The 19,614-nt window shown below is 36.0% G+C and overlaps 1 protein-coding gene across 3 annotated transcripts in view; it reads right to left on the minus strand.

The window, feature by feature from the left end:
* Positions 1–1,502: 1,502 nt before the first annotated feature.
* Positions 1,503–19,614, minus strand: part of ANKAR (ankyrin and armadillo repeat containing) — a 54,905-nt gene continuing 36,793 nt past the window's right edge. Inside the window, exons 14-24 of one of the 3 annotated variants that reach the window (XM_025273478.2) lie at positions 19,099–19,340; positions 18,780–18,933; positions 18,534–18,695; positions 16,455–16,561; positions 14,070–14,192; positions 11,037–11,195; positions 9,978–10,095; positions 7,505–7,614; positions 5,817–6,013; positions 3,285–3,331; positions 1,503–1,985 (exon numbers count right to left, since the gene is read on the minus strand). In XM_025273478.2, the coding sequence (XP_025129263.1) occupies positions 1,738–1,985; positions 3,285–3,331; positions 5,817–6,013; positions 7,505–7,614; positions 9,978–10,095; positions 11,037–11,195; positions 14,070–14,192; positions 16,455–16,561; positions 18,534–18,695; positions 18,780–18,933; positions 19,099–19,340 (1,667 nt within the window). In that variant the 3' untranslated portion in view covers positions 1,503–1,737. The remainder of the gene's footprint in view (positions 1,986–3,284; positions 3,332–5,816; positions 6,014–7,504; positions 7,615–9,977; positions 10,096–11,036; positions 11,196–14,069; positions 14,193–16,454; positions 16,562–18,533; positions 18,696–18,779; positions 18,934–19,098; positions 19,341–19,614) is intronic. The other 2 variants (XM_025273495.2, XM_025273502.2) reach the window with 2 other exon arrangements.

The following is a 19,614-nucleotide window of genomic DNA, read 5'->3' on the forward strand; positions in this document are numbered from 1 at the left end:
GTCACAAAGAGTCAGACACAGCTGAAGCGACTTAGCGTGCATGCACAGGTTAAGAGGCAGGTGATTTGATGAATTGAGACCTTTCTCGTTTTAACATATAATTTTTAAAAATAAAAAGAAAATGCAAGGTAATAAAAATAATCTTTATTTTTGCCCTGTACTTAAAGAAAAATACTGTAAAGTTTTAAGCATGGTAGGATGGTCTGTCTCAGAGAAGGCAATGGCACCCCACTCCAGTACTCTTGCCTAGAAAATCCATGAATGGAGGAGCCTGGTAGGCTGCAGTCCATGGGGTCGCTAAGAGTCGGACTCGACTGAGCGACTTCACTTTCACTTTTCTCTTTTATGCATTGGAGAAGGAAATGGCAACCCACTCCAGTATTCTTGCCTGGAGAATCCCAGGGACGGCAGAGCCTGGTGGGCTGCCGTCTATGGGGTTGCACAGAGTCAGACACGACTGAAGCGACTTAGCTTAGCTTAACTTAGGATGGTCTGTCTAGGCCAAGATACTCAGGAAATGCCTATGTTATTGAATGCAATAATGATCCTCAACTTTGAACCCACCTGAATCCAGCAACAAAGTTCAAAATTTGCTTCTAAAGGCTTTTTTCTTTTAAAAGTCTACAGAGGCTTAATGTTTTGTTGATGTGAATTCTTAACAATGCTGAATAAATGATACTGGTTTTTATCATTTGAATTATTTATCCCTTTCTAGTATAAAATTCTCCCCAGATTTTTCCCTGGAATTCCTGTATTGTAGTCTCTCCACCAGGAAGTTGTGACTCTGGACTGTTAAGATAATTTAGAATTGAATTTGGAGATGAAGGAAGTCTCTTATTGTACAGTGGTTAAAAGCCCGGGCTTTGGACTGCGACACATAGAAGCCCTAAGGAACTGTAGCCGCTGTCACGATCACCATCTGCATCGTTACGTGAAGGCATGTTGGAGAAAATAACTGCTGATTAACATATATGTTCTAGTGCAGACCAGATGGACTATAGAGACAACTGAGCAAAGTGCACAAAGAAAAAGGAGTACTCTTTAAAGGACTCACTGAACCCCAGTTAGCTTTTATGTCAAATCTGTTTGCTGCTGTAAAATATGAGAAGCGGACATACATCAAAGCTTGCACCTACTGGAAACAGTACTCTCTGGGCAAAGACATCCCTGTGATTCTAAGCCACAGAGAATATCATCTATTCCAGCTGCAAACCAGGGATACTCTGTAGGTATGGAGTCTGGTCAAAAGTGGTGGCCACAATTTTTAGCCATACTTCTATGCTTGATAGGAAGTGATTTCAGATTTTTTTCAATAAAATGTTTTTAAATGTATACATTTCAGATTTTTAGAAGGCTCATGCATCTGTGGTATCTATCATTAAATATCTTATGGTAGCACAATGAGTGTTAACATGTAGGCTACTCTGAATCAGACCTTTGTAGCCCAGCATACCAATTAAAAAAATCTTTCTGTATACACTAATTGTGTCACTTGTGTCAGCTGCTTAATGGTTTTAGGTGCAGGCATTCTATTTTAGAAAATGCTACTTAAGTTTTGAAGCCATATATCAGACCTGATGTTAAATTCCAGTAGACATGCTAAGGAAATTTTGTTAAACATCAATATCAAGAATTTGCAATTCAAAAAGATTATTCAGTTATGTGTATTTTAGCATAATTGAAAATGAAAAATTTTACAAGATTGCTCAGGAATACTTTCACACTAAAATGCTTTTATTAGCCTTCTCCAGGCTCTGGATTAGCTTTCTGTACATGTTTCCCAAGTTGGTTCAAAAGCACTATTCTTGGTCTTGATACCGTTATGATATCTGATGAAATTGCAGATGAAAAGGAAAAAATATTATGAGAAACAGTAGTCTTTTTTGTTGTTTTGAAGAGTCCCATGAAGTTAGTTACAGGAGGTATAAAAGTCAAAGAATCTCTTGGTTGAATTTTGTGTTTTAATTTTCTTCGGTGCTCTTTCCCTAAAAAGGAAAGAGCCATAATTAAGTGTCTCTTAAGCCTAAGAGCCCTAGGAATAGAGTCATTGCTTTTAATTCTATATATTTCTAATTCTTCACATCACTGAAACATACTAAGAGAACAGATCAGTAGCTTCCAGACTTAAGATGCTGGAATGCAAAAATCTGTGGAGATCAATATATGTTGCAAACTTTTTATCATGCCAAGTTGGCACTAATGAAAGAACAAATGCCAGCTACTTTAAACATCATTTTGGAAAAGAAGGGATATTTTCATGTCAAAAGAAGGTGTAAAAGCCATTATCTTAAAATGGAGGACTTTACTTGAATGAAATTAACTTTATTAGACACCTAATTGTCCTTTTTCCCTTTTGTCTTATGTTATCACAAACCTGGTCTGGACTTTGCAGACCATTACTGGTATACATATTATTCAGAAGCCAATTTTAAAATGCAGGAATAATGGAACTAGCTTTATCCTTCTAGGTAAATTACTCTTACACTAAAGAAGCTATCCAAAAACCAGACCATACAGAAACCATTCTACTACCAATGATATTCAAAAATATAGCTTCCCACACGTACCTACCTTCCCTCAGATACTCCCTGATAAATGAAGTTCTTCCCTGTCCTTTTCCTGTTCTCTGTCTTTCCATTTGTGACTCCAACAAAGTGATCTTGATTTCAGAAAGTTCTGTCTTTGCTTTTACAGTGAGGTAATATACCAAGTGGACTGATTTTGGGTCCTACACTAAGCACACATGATCAGGCACGAAGCATGTTCATCAAGTCAGTACGTAATTTATCTTCCCTATTACTCGTCTAGTAGGAATTGGACACTAACATGATAAGATCTGGATTCTGATCTCACAGGCCTCGGCCACTCAGCCATCAACTCTATAAACTTACCTATCAAGTCTATAAAACAACATACTATCAACGGAAAGAATGTCATCTCTGCTGTAAGAACTTATAGGCAAGTGGTACATGAAACGGAATAATAGCAAGATCGTAATTAAAGTCACATGTTGTTTCAATAATGACATTTCTATGCATGGCTTATGAGAAAAAGCAAAGTAAGGGATTTCTGTCAAATGCCGTAAGTGGCGAAGCCTTAAAAGGGATGATTAACACAGCACAGGCTTGTAAATGGGAAGATATTTTAGGTATGTAAAACTAGAAAAGTAGAAGTTTACCGGGAAACATTTTTTGGTAGCCTCTGCATTTTGAATTCTTAGAAATAAAACAATTATAAAAGGTCTGAATTGAAAGTATCTTAGAGATAAAAGAAAAATCAATTACCTTTCTTAAAGACAGGAATTATGGATGGTCCTCCATTTTTCTCCAGACTGAAAGGAAAACACTTTTATCACAAAAACTAGAAATATATAAAAACTTAGTATACCCAGGTACCATATTCAGTGCTTAGGGGTCTAATTTATACGTCTTACCTGTACTAACTATGCATGTTACCTGTAAGTATTTTATAGTCCCTCAGTCATTTATTCACTTACCACCCAAAACATGTGGAAGATTCAGTATGCTTGAAGTGAATAGGAAAAGTTTCATGGAAGAAGAGACACTTCAGCTAGGTTTTGAATAAAATAGGTCTTTAAATAGATGAGTTAGGGGAGGGTATTCCAGATATGGGGAACAGAATATGAAAAATTACAATACTATAAAACAGCATGGTATGTTCAAAGGGCACTAAGTACTTAGTCTAGTGTGATCAGAATTAAAGTTATCTGGAGACATGATGGGAGGTAAGATTGGAGAATAAAGATCAGTCATTTTGTGTACCATGAATAAGAGAAAATTTAAACTTTATTTTCAAAGTAATGTGATACTAATGAAGTATTTCAAGCTAAAGAATAATAAGCTATACCTAAATTGATATGCTGTGGCTTTAATAGAAGTATTTTAATCATCCTGTCATGTAACATAAATATGGTGTTACAAAATTTCCCTGGTAATAAAATGTAATTTTAAATATTAAATATTAAAACTGCTTATGACGGATGTGTTCCTGGTTAATTTGATGAGGAAGGAACATTTGCTTTTGACAACTTTAATAAGACAGTCCCCAGTCTGTTCAATATGCCAACTTCATGGCTATAGGGTAACATGAAACTGGCTGGTACTTTAGGCTCAGATTATTTTCACATAGGGTCAGTTAACAGTAAGATTTTGTTTGTCTACATACTTCAAAATTTACACATCCAAAAATTTCTAATCTGCCATTCTTGGGGCTGAATGAGGGTGTGGGAATAGAGAAGTGGTATATACTCCAAAACAATGCTGCCATGACCCCAACAAAAATCAATCTACTTTATGTTTCCAATAGTGGTATCAAGGAATATTTTGTGGGAATTAATAATCTTTTAGCACATTTCCCATAGTTTCATTTAAATAAAATTCCTTTGCAGGATTGTTATGAAAATTAAAGGGAATAGTCAATCTATATAAATACTGTAAGGAGAGTGCATAGAATTATTAGTTATGTGAGTAATTGTTATTTGTTTACCAGTTCTACCTCACTTGGTAGTCATTCCCATCAGTTTGCTGATCACTTGTTATTGTTTATAATCCTGAAAATTGAGAGTTCACAACTCCAGGGGATGCCGTTCACCTCACAGTAATTGTAGATGGCAGTAAAGCGTACTGAGGAAGGAGTATCTTATTCTAATTCCCCAAAAGTTGCCATATGGGCTAGCTGTGAGAGTGATTGCGTAAAATAATACTTCCATTATTTAAAGTATATTAATTTTTTGAATAAGTAAATATTATTTTAAACATTTTTTAAATTAAAAATTTTAAACCCAGAAAATTAAAGCAATTGTAATTTAGTTTTCCCTGGATCATATAAAATTAGATAATCAGTTTTGGGTATTCAGTTTTTCATTCAAATTAAAGTGACTGGAGATATACTCATTTTTCTCTGTACTTAAAACTGATTTATAGAACCATGATACACTACTGGATTCTATTGTCTTCTATTATCATAGAGTTAATAATATATCTTGAGTAGTTCTGTTTCCTATGTGTAAATAGCACTATTTGCAGAGACTTAATTCAGCTATAATTACAGAAGAAGAGAAAATATGCCCATTGTAAGGAGATTCTCCTCTCCTCTCTTTTTACAGAAACTTAAGTTCATGGTTGAACTGCAACACTGAAGCAAAATCGTCTGAATAAATGCCTGGCAAACTTTGCCATAACTTTAGCCACTGGGTCTGATTTAGCCCTGTTTATACCCTGTGAATTTGGCATAGCTTTGAATCGTGTAAAAGCCCCATTTGATGCCAAGGTCATAGTGGCATTCCTGGTTGCCTCAGAGCTCTCCGATATACCCCAAACCTACCAAAGAATGACTTCCTGAATCACCCCGCCAGGCTCCTCTGTCCATGGAATTCTCCAGGCAAGAATACTGGAGTTGGTAGCTATCCCCTTCTCCAGGGGATCTTCTTGACCCAGGGATTGAACTCCAGTCTCCTGCATTGTGGGCAGATTCTTTACTCCTTTGAGCCACCAGGGAAGCCCAAATTGAATTTGGAGGCAACTAATCTTCCAAAAACTTCTGAAAAGGGGGATGAATAACCCTGACCAGACAGGACCCCCAAGATCAGTTGTATTCTTGTCTGCACTCTAAATTCTGTTGCTAAGTTGGAATTAAAAAGAGGCTTTGGCAATGGACATTTAGAATGAAGTCTTTCCTTTTGTTACACAGTGCATAGATTCATATCAAGGATAGTTCCTTTTGTTTGGTCTTCCTTAAACTTCCTTAAAAATTCATCAGTAATTTCACTACTGCCACTTCAAATATAGGAATAATACCTTAGGGAAGGAAGTCCCACTTTTTGTTGCATTTTAAATTCCTTTAAAAATGCTGGGTTTATACTTGCATCTCTGCTGATATTATTTGTTATACGAAGGAACTGATTAGGCTTATTCCTGCATTCCTTTAATAAGAGTCGGAAAGCATTTGCATTGTAAGTTAAGTAACCAAGAGCACTGGAGCAAGCCATGCGAACCTAAGTGAAGAAAAAACAATTTCCCCTTAAACATTGAGCTTTGTTCTTAAAATACCTAACCCAGTGTGCTCATTAAATATGTCATAGGAAATCTCTGTAGATATCATACAGCAAATATGTATGTCAGCTGATGGCAATTTATAGACAGAGGCATAGCCATATTTTTCAGGAGGGCTGTGAGTTGCCATTGATTTCGAGTAGTTGTTCTCAGTCCTGGCTGCATTTTGGAATCACCGGTAGTTTTTTTTTGTTTGTTTGTTTTTTAAAGCCCATCAACTAAATACAATCTCTCTTAGTAGAATCTGGTGTTAAGTGCCACAGGTGATTCTAGGGCACGTAAGTAAGAACCTTTGAGTTTGAACTAAGATAGTAGGTCTCAGTTTTCACTGTGAATTGGAATCACCTGGATAGCTATGAAAATCTTGTCTGTATTCCACCCCCTAGAAACTGATTTAATTATTTTGGAGTGCAGGGAACTGAATATTGGGACTTTTCAAAACTGCACAGGTGATTATAATATAGGAAACTAGGTAAGAAACCAGAGCATAAGAGTAAGTTAAAAATAAGCCACCCAAGGAAGGAAGCAACTCAATTATCCACTGAAAGAAACAAGCACAAGTTCCAAGCCATGGGACTCCAGAAAAAGTAATCCTTCCTTTGAAGGAAATACTCTGCATTTCACTCTGAAGTAATTAGGTTGTTCATATAATAAAGTACACCCCTGGGAAGTTCTTTAGGAAAATCTCTTCGTGGTGGCATAAAAACGTTGAAAAAATGAACATAAACCAAACCCATGCAGGGTACCAGAAGGCTGACATATTGGTCTTTACATTGACATACGACTTCTGTCTATACCCCCAAATCTTCCATGGCTTGCACAGTGCTTCTGGAGCAGCAGCCTCAGCTTCTGGGAACATGTTAGAAATGCAAACTATAATGCTAATTCTACACCATAATGCTAATTCTACATCAGATCAGAAACTTTGGGAAAGGAGGCCAGCAGTCTATGGTGTAACAAGTCCTCCAGGTTATACAGCCTTAAAGTCGGAGGAATACTGCCTTAGCCCTTCCAGGAAAAGAAACAGAAGCAAAACTATCATAGCCAACTGGGCTTCACACACGCTCACTCTTAACTGTTGGGCAGGTAAGGAAAACGTTCCAATGGATTCCACTTTCATCGTTACAAATAATCACAGAAATGACTGAGTGACTTTAATTATAAAACATTTTATAAATAAGTATTTTTGTATCATCCATGTACTTATTCATAGACTGAACCTTAAAGCCTGAAGTTAAAACCAATGTGCGTATTTTGTGGGAACCAGAATTGTGAATGGCAAAGGTAGGACTAGAAAACTCATAAAATTTTGAATTAGTAATATGAACTGTTAATGTTATATAACACTCAACTTGTGGAGAAATTGGCCCACAGAAGTGAGAGAGAGGCAAATTATTTTTAGGATATTCTGTTTTAGAATTGCTTTTTCATACCTCTTCTTGTCCTGAGTACAAATGATAGCAGAGCTGTTGGATTGTCCCTAATGTGGTAAATGCTTCTGGAATACCAGCTCTAGAATGAGCCAAGGTAGCAATTAAGTTCCCTATAAATTAAACAAGAAAAAATGCATGTGTCATTTAATTGATATAAACCAATATACTGTGCCTTCATTCATTTGCATATATTAAAGTATTAAAAAGCTTTTGAGTCACATCTCTATTAATGAAGAACTGCTGAGGAAAAATATGTGTGTGTTAAATATAAACTTTCCCCAAAATTATGGTTTGGTTTTCTGTCACAAACAGTAAAAGCTAAATAGGTTCATTTAAGTGTGAAGAATTTTGAAAAATCAGAGGTTTTCTTCCTCTTGGCTTCAGAATATATTTTATTTTGAGGTTTTATGTTTTTTAATGATTATGAACATAATGTTTGAACTATGTAAGAACATTTAATGTCCTTTTTGCAATTCAAATGGTTTTGAGTTAAGAGCTTAATTATATTTTTAAAATCAAGCAATATATCTCTTATTGACATTTAAGATCATTAACGTTCTTCCCATAAAAGCAGTGTTTTGAGATTGAAGTAATAAAGTGATCTAGTAATTAAATAACACAGAGAAGGCAATGGCACCCCACTCCAGTGCTCTTGGCTGGAAAATCCCTTGGACGGAGGAGCCTGGTAGGCTGCAGTCCATGCGGTCACTAAGAGTCGGGCACAACTGAGAGACTTCACTTTCACTTTTCACTTTCATGCATTGGAGAAGGAAATGGCAACCCACTCCAGTGTTCTTGCCTGGAGAATCCCAGGGACGGGGGAGCCTGGTGGGCTGCCGTCTATGGGGTCGCACAGAGTCGGACACGACTGAAGTGACTTAGCAGCAGCAGCAGTAATTAAATAAAGGTGCAGCTACCAACTTAAAATTGTTTCGTTACAATTTGTGTTTTATTTTTAGAGATTTCATGTGATATTCTTTCACAATATTGTTGCTGTGTTGGAATAAGTGTAACACAATAAATCTATTTTTACATTTGTGGGTGGATACTTTATTGAGGTATTCACTGAGTTTTTGTTCTCCTTTTGTTTTTTCCAGCCTCCATTAAAAAGCCAGAAAGACTTATGCATTTATGGCCTCAGGATGAGTTGGGTGGTATGGTCTAAAGCAAAAATTATCTAACGATAACCTTACTTTCAGGCTTATATTTTCTAAAGCCTTAGTTTATAGAAGGGGAGGAAGGGAAAAAGTGTCTTTAAGTATAGGGAGTAAGAAATGGGTAAGGGCAGAAAATCTAAGACTAAAACAGAGAGCAGGACTTTTTGTGAAGAATGGCTAAATGGTACACATGGGAAAACTGAACTGCTGGCAACAGAAATATCAGCTTATGTAAAATTTCTGTGCTTTTGGAGCCTCTTCTGGAAACCATACCAACCTGGACTTGAGCATTTCACTTATTTTACTTTATCCCTGAAATCTAAATACCTGGCTTTGCTTGAGAAATCCAAGATATGCATATGACTCTGGAGGTGCATATGACTTCAGTGGTGGAGTGCAGAGAAAGCCAAATAATTTTTGAGATTCAACATCTACCAGCCTGGGAAAATTAATATTTGAAAGCTAAAATAATATGCCATTTCTTGCACAGAGGAGTTTATGAGGTAAAATTTAAACCCACTACAGTTGTTTTTCAGAGTCATAGAATTACTATGACTAAGAATGTCATTTAGATAAAATATATTTAATAACTTATATTAAACATGTATTTTTTTCTAGCTAATTTTTGTTTGCTTGAATTTACCTTACACCATATAAATGTAACTTTGTGGCAGCAAGTGAAATTTTTTTTTGGTGTGTTCAATAATCCCTTTCAGTTAAAAAACAATACTTTATTTTTTGGTAGCTGTCTCTCCATATGGCTGTCATTTTGATACTGTTTTATGTTGTATTGAGTGTCAAGCAAACTAACATATTTATCATCTGGAGAGTTAGATCTGGATAGATATAGTCAAACAATTACCACTAACTATGTCAAGAGTGCTACTAGACCATTTTGCTCTGCTATATTGCATAGCAACATAGAGAACTCAAACATTAGCCAAATATGCACATTTAGTCAAAAGGAAACAAACAGAGGTTATCAGTATAAGTCTGCCAGTATGACTATAAATTAGTGTATAAATTTTGTGGTTGGTAGTTCATAGTTGAATTCTCATTTTACATTCTGAAAAAATTAATTATAGGTTTAAAAAAGTAATTAGGAAATCAGAAAGGCTCTAATTGGGGTGCAGAATAGACTTTCATTTCATTCCATGTAGACTTAACTCTGGAGTTCCACGTAGACTTACATGAATTCATTCTTAAAACCATTTGACAGAGTATCAGGCTTATTTTATTACTCCTCAGATTACCAAAAAAAAAAACTTTTTTGAAAAGTTTTATGTGGATATGATTGACTTCTAGTTATTTCTTACCTGTCAAGACAATAGTAGTGGAATCAGCTGAATATAGACTGTCAACTAAAATAGTAACACCTCTTGCAGTCAAAGTAATGTGGTCCACATCTATAATGACTTTAGCTAATACAATAATCTAAAAATAAAAAAAGCAGAGAATCATTGAACATTTTGTACTCCGCTTCTGTAATTAACCTTTTATTTCTGAGGGGATGCTTCTCAGGAAAGTAAGAGGGTCAATTTGGTATGATCCAATAGAAGAAAAGCAAGCTGTGCGGCGAGGACCCAGAGTGCGTTTCCCTATCTGATTACTGAGTAACCATCGTAGGCCATATTATTCTTCCATCTTCTTTCCACAATGTTTGCAACTTTTGCATCTGTAAAGTATGGGTTCACAGAAAACACTTTTCCTAAAGGTCATGAGATAGACAAAGAGGAGAGAATAAGATCAAGAAGAAGCCAGAGACATATAGTTGTCTACATGGTTGAAGAATCAGGTGATCAGCTAGAGATCCGAGTTAGAAAACTTGTTTCTCTACCTACTGCCTGGTAAAATAGGGGTGATGAAAATAATACTACACGCTTGTCAACCTGATAGGGTTGTTTTAAGCATCAGATGAGGCAAAATCACCTATTAATTTGTAAAAAACAAACAATAAAACCCACATCATGTTGTTTAGTCGCTAAGTCATGTACAATTCTTTTGTGATCCCATGGACTGTAGCCCACCAGGCTCCTCTGTCCATGGGATTCTCCAGGTGAGAACACTGGAGTGGGTCGCCATTTCCTCCTCAAGGGGATCTTCCTGACCCAGGGATGAAAATTGCATCTCCTGCAGTAGCAGGTGGATTCTTTACCACTGAGCCACCAGGGCAGCACCTAACCTTGTAAAACTCGACATAAATGAAGGACTCCTCATAAATAATGGAATTCTTATGAGGTGGAAGGGGGAGGTGTAAAAAATACTGTGAATTTTACAAGATCAGTTAATATTTTCCAGATCCAATGTTTTTTCTGACTTCCCAGTTTTCACTAGAAAGATACATTGATTTGAAATTTTAACCCTCAAATTTATACCTGAAATGCTGCCATTGCCTTCTCAATTTCAATTGTTGATTCAAGGAAAGGTTCAAAAATTGATATGCTCATTTTTCCATTTTCCAATATTAAGTATTGTTGAAAGCGATTATTGAAGGCAAAAAGGGTTAATGCATAGCCTGCTCGTAAACAAATATCCTGGAAACAGGAGAGATGCATTATCTTTAGCTTACTTCATTTATCATGTTACTCAAGGCAATAGGTTTTGAATTCTTGCATATTAGGATACATTTCATTCTTATCTCTGGGAGTAAAATAAGACATCATTAGGGAAAACAGCTAGTAGAGTTGGTTCAGAATGTTATTGAACAGATAAAACAGAGAATTAGGTAGTGGTATCAAGGAAAAGAGAAGAGAAAAAATTTCTAGTTTTTAAATGGAATGTTAGATTACTGATTATACAAATGAATACCTAAATGGTAATAGGAATCTCCATAATTGTATTAACCTTCAACTTTTTAAATCATATTTTTATTTCAACATTTCAAAATACAATTGATAAAAAATTAAAATTTCTCTTGTATAGCATGATATATATTGAATATTATGCATTCTGAGATGATACTGCTCATTTCTTAAATTTATTTGTAAAATTCTGCTGTATTCTAAGGGAGAATAAAAAATGATTTCCTTTTTAAAAACCACATTTTAACATTTTGGGACTGGGCACAGAGCAAAAGTCAGTTTTCCCTTTGGCAGTCCATTTGCCAAAGATTTACAAGTATGGTTGATCTTCTAGAAAGATCCAAAAGATACAATCTTATCACTAAATCTTATTTTTAATATTTTATTTGAACACTGTGGTACAGAGAGAGAGAACCATTATTTTCAGTGTGAGAGAACATTAATCTTAGTTTTCTTCTGTCACTGTTAATCATATTAAAATGCTATAGGTACATATGAAATATTCTCAAAGTATATGAAGCCTGAGATTTGCTTCAAAAGTAATATATGGATAGTGAGGGAATATATAAATGAAATAACTGCTGAAGACAGGTCATGGGAATATGAGTATGCTACTTTGTCATTCTATTTCTGTTTGAATTTTTCCATAATAAAAAGTATGTACTCACCAAGTACTCTGATACAAAGTAGCTCCAATACTTTGGCCACCTGACAAGAAAAGCCAGCTCATTGGAAAAGACCCTGATGCTAGGAAAGATTGAGGGCAGGAGGAGAAGTGTGCGACAGAGGATGAGATGGTTGGATGGCATCGTCAACTCAATGGACCTGAATTTGAGCAAACTCATGGAGATAGTGAAGGACAGGGAAGCCTGGCGTGCTGCAATCCGTGGGGTTGCAAAGAGTCCAACATGATTTAGCAACTGAACAACAACTTGCAAAGGAGTCCCCTGATCACAGGCAAGAAGAAAGGTATTAGGTATAAAGGGGAAGGGTCCAGAGAGTGGCGCAAGTGGTAACAACCTGGGAGGGACTATAGAATGATGGAAAGTAGAATGGGCAGAGGGAAAGGGAGAGTCTGGTGTCCCTGAGGAGCGCGTTAATGAGAGTAGCACGCAGATGGAACAGAGTAGAGGGGCAAACGTGCTTTAGAAAGTCAGTCAGATGATTCCTACCCTATTATTGCCCATATTACAGCAGCACTGCTCATCTTTTTGTGTGCTACAGTAGAGTAAAATTCTGTTTAAAAAAAAATAATGCAATGACTTCATTTCTCCCCTTTACCACTCTCCTTTCTTCCTCAACATCTCCCTGAGCTGAGACATAATTGGCAATGTGCTTTCCTTATTGCCCAATGCACTGTAGAATAACAATAGTTCGGGAGTTTCTCTATTTCTCTAGGGTTAGTGTGGCCCATGGACCAGTGATAGTTCACGAAATGGTTGACAAAAGGATTATACAAACTGAGAATACTTAAAAGAAACAGCTCTTCCTTACAGTTAAATACCGTTAATAATAAAGGGAAAAAAATTTAAATCACCATTAGGCATATCACAGTAATTATTGCATCAATGGATCCTGAAACCAGTGAGCAAAAGTACAATGTGTAACACAGTATTTCCATAGTCTCAGAGACACTCACCTCCAAATACTTGTTAATTACAAAGGGAAGAACAGTAACTAAAGGGAGAAATATGGAGACACCACTTTAATCAGGCACCCAAAGTTAACATGGCCAGTTATAAGACATATCAACATCATGTACTCCCTGCAGTGATGCACCGGGAAAGTGAGTGAAGACTATGGTGTTCTCGATCAAAATGCATGACCTCAGTTTAACCATAAGTAACAGCAGATAACTCAAATTGAGGGACATTATAGAAAACAACTGGCCTGGACTCATCAGAAATATCAGTCATGAAAGGCAAAGGACTTGAGTGTCACAGATTAAAGGACACTAAAGAGACATGATAACTAGATGCAATGTGGGATCCTGCATTGGATTTTGGAATAGGAAAAGGACATTGGTGAGAAACTGGCAAAAGTTAAATGAAGCCTGCAGATTAGCCAGTAGTATTGTGTCAATGTTAATTTCCTGATTGACATCCAAGAAAGCTGTGTACTTTCAGAACACTCTGTACTATTTTTGCAGATTCATGGAAAGTCTAAAATTATTTCAAATTTTACAGCTTGGTTGCTTTAAAATTATCTCCTCATAACAGATTGCTGGGGAAAAAGCTATTCCTTTATCACAAGTAGTTTGAAAACCACCACTCTAGAATACTGGGTAAGAAGTAGATGACTGAAGATTCAAAGGTCATAAAATTAAGTTGAAATCGGATGCATCCAGGACAGAAGAGATTTGTTTTTTGGCTTGTCACCAAGCATTAAAATGGCTACATTTCAAAGATGAAATATGACAACTATGAAAAATGTGGAACAATATTATTACATCATTACAAACTAACAAACTAACAACCTACCAAAGATATTTTACATTTTTAAAATAATACATTTGAATATTGTATGAAAAAGACAATGAAATTTTAAGGATGTAGTCTAAAAATCATTTTCTTCTAAATGAGCTCTAACATTTCATAAAGTTATTACCTTATCTTCTGAGTGAAGAAGATAAAGGACATCAGCATAATCAAATCCTTCATTTTCTTGTAATTCCTTCTGTAAGAGATCATTCCTTAGGACAATGCATGCCAAGGAAACTGCCACTTCAACCTACATATGTAATTTTCAGAAACATATTTTTCACTCATGGTTTATCAAATGACACATTTCATCATTCAGATATTTATCTAGGATATACCAATTCAAAGATACCATAGAATACCATTAATTCCATTTCTCTGACTAGTAATTAGAGAGTGGCAATTACAACTTCTGGAAAAATCCCCCTCATAATTTTTAACAGCTGAGAAAATAATCTTTCTGTGTACTGCGCAACCACAAAGGTCCATGTGAGGGCACATGGGGAGGTAACTGGGGCTTGCAGTACGTGTGAAGAAATTTATCATAAGTGCATAGTTGTATTCCTTCTACATCTAAAAAAAAACTTTTTTTTTAATTTCCTGGCATGGTGCTTGTTAGCTACTGACCATTGAGATATAATGCTCTAATGGAATGCTTTCAACTGAAGCCAAGCATTGGGGAATAATCCAGAGGAAGTTTTCTTCTGGTTCTGGAGTTGTTTAAAGCACATTCTGAAGCCCTTTAAGGAGACTGTTAATGAACCTTGGTATTACTGGGCTCAGTAGACAAATTTTTAAGTACTACACCATGGATTTCTATAAAAAGCATTGTGAATTTGAAAAGCATGATTATTATTGCAAAATATTTACTATACAATCTTACTTGAGGAAAAGTATTAAAATGTTAAATATTTATGTTCTGTTTTAATAAGTTTAACAACTCATTGAAAATATATGCTTAAATATAGAGGCAACTGAAGTAAATTGTTTTGCCATGAAAATGTACATTTTTAAATAAAAAATGTATTCTATACATCATTTTCCTCAGTCTTGAGAAATTTATTTGTACTTTGAAAGTCAGTGCTGCTGCTGCTGCTGCTAAGTCGCTCCAGTCGTGTCCGACTCTGTGCGACCCCATAGACGGCAGCCCACCAGGCTCCCCCGTCCCTGGGATTCTCCAGGCAAGAAGTGGGCTGGAGTGGGCTGCCATTTCCTTCTCCAATGCATGAAAGTGAACAGTGCAAGTGAAGTCGCTCAGTCGTGTCCGACTCTTTGCGACCCCATGGACTGCAGCCTTCCAGGCTCCTCCGTCCATGGGATTCTCTAGGCAGGAGTACTGGAGTGGTTGCCATTGCCTTCTCCAGAAAGTCAGTGCAGTTTTTACATATAATTCAGGCCAAAAAGTGCTAGCATGTGCCTCTTTGTTTCCCTAATCAACATCTGTAATGACATAATCTCTTTCATGGCAAGAAAAGCCAGATAACATATAACATCTTTTCTGATAGCAAAATAACAAACACCTTCCTTAAAAGAAATCATGCTATATTTACTTATATATTTTCTTCATATGTTATATTTATTTTCTGATTTCCAGCGGAGCCCTTACCAAATTTTAAAGAGAAAATAAATTTTTGTCATTATAGTTTGTGTGGCCAAGTATAGATGTTCTGAATTTCTAAAACCTTGGTAAAGGATTTTAATACATGTGAATGTCATTTTACTAAAGGCATTTAACTAGAAGTAAATAGAAGAATGAATGACTCTTCAGCAACTCGTAGTAATTCCTAGCAGTGTCCACCCTTGAGAAAAGTATTGCTGCCAGCCAACACAGGTTGCTTGGTGGAAGGTAGGGCTGTTTTGATGGTGTAAACACAGACAGGATTCATTTATATTTGAGAAATTTTACTACATAAATCACACATCCTCATTATCCCCACCCAGGTTTAGCAACCAGTATCTGAGGAAGAAGGGAAGAAATTCTATGAATAATCAAATATCTGAGGAATAAAACTTCTTTGATAAGTAAGGACAGAAGACTAAGGTTCTCTTGTTAAATGTGAAGAAACCACATTTTAATAAAATTTAGTAATATCTTTGCTACTATCTTTGTAGCAATTTTTTTCACTTTAAAAAGGGGTTTTAATTTCCTTCATACTTTTGTTTTTGGCATTCTAGTCTTAAAATCTAGATGGGAAAATTAACCCAATTCCCCAGAATTCAAGTTTTTTTTTTTCTTTTTTTCTTTTGAAGTATCAAAGAATCCACAAAACCTCTTTCTGTGGCAATGGTTTTCTTTAAAACTTCTGGGATTTTGTGATTTTGTTTGTCAGAAAAAACACAATTCTGTAAAGCAATTATCCTTCAATGAAAAAATATATTAAAAAAATTAGGATTTTGTTTAAAAGGTTAGTTATTTTTATTATACTTCTGAGCTTGCCGAAAGATAAAAATTATTCTTTAAAAAGTCATTTATGTTAATTTTTACTATATCACACAAAAGTCTTGTATATACCTTAATATTAGGAGACGGGTGACTTCTCAGTAGTTGAATAAGTACTGGAAAGGCATTTTCATCTACAACAAATTGTTGACTAATGGGATTGCTTGTATGAGCGACACCTGTAAGAACCCACATCTCAATGAGATAACGTTTTTCCCATCTTGGAAATGTTACAGTCAAACATAGCTCAATCTGTTTGGTTCTCAATGTGTCCTAGCATAATATGGTTGGTAAATTACAAAAGGAAATGCTTTACTGACACTATTTTACCTTAGTTAACTTTTTAAAAGGCAAAGTGAATAATCCTGGAAAATTTACTGTTAGAACAGTTTTCTAATAGTCACAAAACTAAGAAATTAGAAGTGCTGGACTATCAGGGAATAATAATGTAATAGCTATCATTTATTAAAAAAATAATTATGTGCAAGGTACTTCAGCTTAGCTGCTACTGTTTTCCATTAAAAGTTTGTTTTTATAAAAATAACTTGAGTAATCACCTGGTTAAAATTTCTGGATTCCTTACTCATACTAAAAAGATAATCTTACTTCTTCTAAGCATACTACTTTAATTTGCAGCTCTAATCTCAATTAAGAGACTCAAATCATCTTTCTAGTGGACATGAACGAACAATTTAAAATTTGTTCTTTTACCAATAAATGCCACACTACAAATACAGTGGGTTTACATACTTAAATATAAGTACAAGATTGGGCCCCTTTAGGAACAATGAAGAGAAAGCACCTACTTACTATTACCCGGTGAAGTCTGAAGCAACTAAGGGAATAGGGAATAGGAGCAGGGAATAGGAACAGCAGAGAACACTTTTGTTTGCTTACTCCTTGGAAGGAAAGTTATGACCAACCTAGACAGCATATTCAAAAGCAGAAACATTACTTTGCCAACAAAAGTCCATCTAGTCAAGGCTATGGTTTTTCCTGTGGTCATGTATGGATGTGAGAGTTGGACTGTGAAGAAGGCTGAGCACCGAAGAATTGATGCTTTTGAACTGTGGTGTTGGAGAAGACTCTTGAGAGTCCCTTGGACTGCAAGGAGATCCAACCAGTCCATTCTGAAGGAGATCAGCCCTGGGATTTCTTTGGAAGGAATAATGCTAAAGCTGAAACTCCAGTACTTTGGCCACCTGATGGGAAGAGTTGACTCATTGGAAAAGACTCTGATGCTGGGAGGGATTGGGGGCAGGAGGAGAAGGGGACGATAGAGGATGAGATGGCTGGATGGCATCACTGACTCGATGGACGTGAGTCTGAGTGAACTCCGGGAGTTGGTGACGGACAGGGAGGCCTGGCGTGCTGCGATTCATGGGGTCGCAAAGAGTCGGACACAACTGAGTGACTGAACTGAACTGAACTGAGGGAATAGGAGCAGCAGAGAACACCTTTATTTCATTGTTCCCCACTCCCCTTTTCCACTGGCCACCAGGGGATGCACACAAGCAATAATTACATGAATATTCTTCATTCAACAGACAAGTATTGAGTGCCTTGTGCACCAGGCACTGAGGTAGGGAGTGTTGCATGCATGTTGTATGAAATACCTAAGATAAAATTGGCAAAATATTGTGCAAGAATTGTACACTGGAAACTATAAAACATTGCTGGGAGATATTTAAGGCCTAATTAATGAAGAAATATGTGTGTTTATGGAAAGGTTAACTCCTTTGCAAAGAAAGGAACAACAAGACCTGGTGGCCACTACATAAACAAAGAATGACTATGCAAAGAGAATGGAGTAGAAAAATGTGCCGCAGCATTGGAAACACTTCTGTATCTTCAAAAACATACAGTTCCTAAGATTCAAAATAAGAAATATTTTTCTCTTAAACTTAAAAATAAGAGATTACTTTAAGTCAAAATAGCCAAAGCTCATGGTCCTCATTTCTCATTCTAACCAGAATTCAAAGCAAGACTGATATACTACGCTTAATTACATCAGCTCTACTCATTAAGGTCTTTGAGAAATAAAAATATTATAGTAACAGATTAGATATGGTTAAGGGCTGCAACAGTAGGGATAGGGAGGAAGAGTAGTACCTTACTAATATTTTTAGAACCAAGAATAAATTTACAAACCAATACAGATGGACCCCACTGCTTTGATGACGCTCAGCAGCGTGCCATCGGCTATTTTACTAATCCTTAGTAAGCGGACCAGTGGTGCGATCCCATTCCCTTCACATATTTGATTTTGGTGCATCTTGCTGTCCTTACTTAGAGCTATGACGGCTTCACCTCCTGACAAAGAAAAGCAAGAAACATGTCTAACCCTCCAAAGTCCTGTTCTGTATTGTGTAGATTTATGCATAGAACATAACTTACCAACATACTGCATTTTAGCTGATGGTGACAAAAGCATATTTATGATAAAGTTGTATCCAATCTGTTCTGCCATATACTTTTGTTGTTTCAGTGTTTGTCCTGCCAAGGCCCAAAGTGCTACAGCTCCTTGTTCCTTAACATCTATTTGAAACGCCTATTAAAAAAAATATTCCATTCAGTCAATGAGGATTTACTGAATACCACAGGAATGTGCGTTTAATAAAACGTTTATTCTAGAATTGGTTTTAGTTTTCTTTTCACTTAATTTAAATTCAATATTGAATACTTTAAGAAAAATGAAAAGTAATAAAATTCCTACCTTGAGAAGTTTTAAAAGATATTTACTCAATGATTTTTCTAGAAACGCTCTCTGGATAGCAGGGTTGTAACTTGCCAGTGCTTCCACGGCCATTGCACCCTTCACTTGGACACTAAGCTGCTTTCCTTTAAACAGAGCCACCAGAGGAGGAATGGCTCCTTCCAGAGCCATAGCATCCTGAACTTCCTTATTGTCACGAGCGACCTCAGCAATTGTAACAGAAGATACAGCTGTCAACACATCTTCAAATGAATTCAAGAACCAGTTAAATAAATCTTTTAAAAAGTAAGAATATAAGCATGCAGCATATCACTAGTTTTCCATATTTAAAAGTCAAGTTTATAGAGTCTAGAAAATTTAGAAAATAAAGAAAAAAAGAAATAAAACTCTTCAGACTTTCCCACCCAAGCACAAACATTCCATGTAATATCATCCAGTATTTTTGTAAATACATAATATATATTATATAAATATAGATAACATTGTGCTTAGTCACTCAGTTGTGTCCGACTTTTT

Source organism: Bubalus bubalis, chromosome 2, assembly GCF_019923935.1.
Source record: "Bubalus bubalis isolate 160015118507 breed Murrah chromosome 2, NDDB_SH_1, whole genome shotgun sequence".
Lineage (NCBI taxonomy): Eukaryota > Metazoa > Chordata > Mammalia > Artiodactyla > Bovidae > Bubalus > Bubalus bubalis.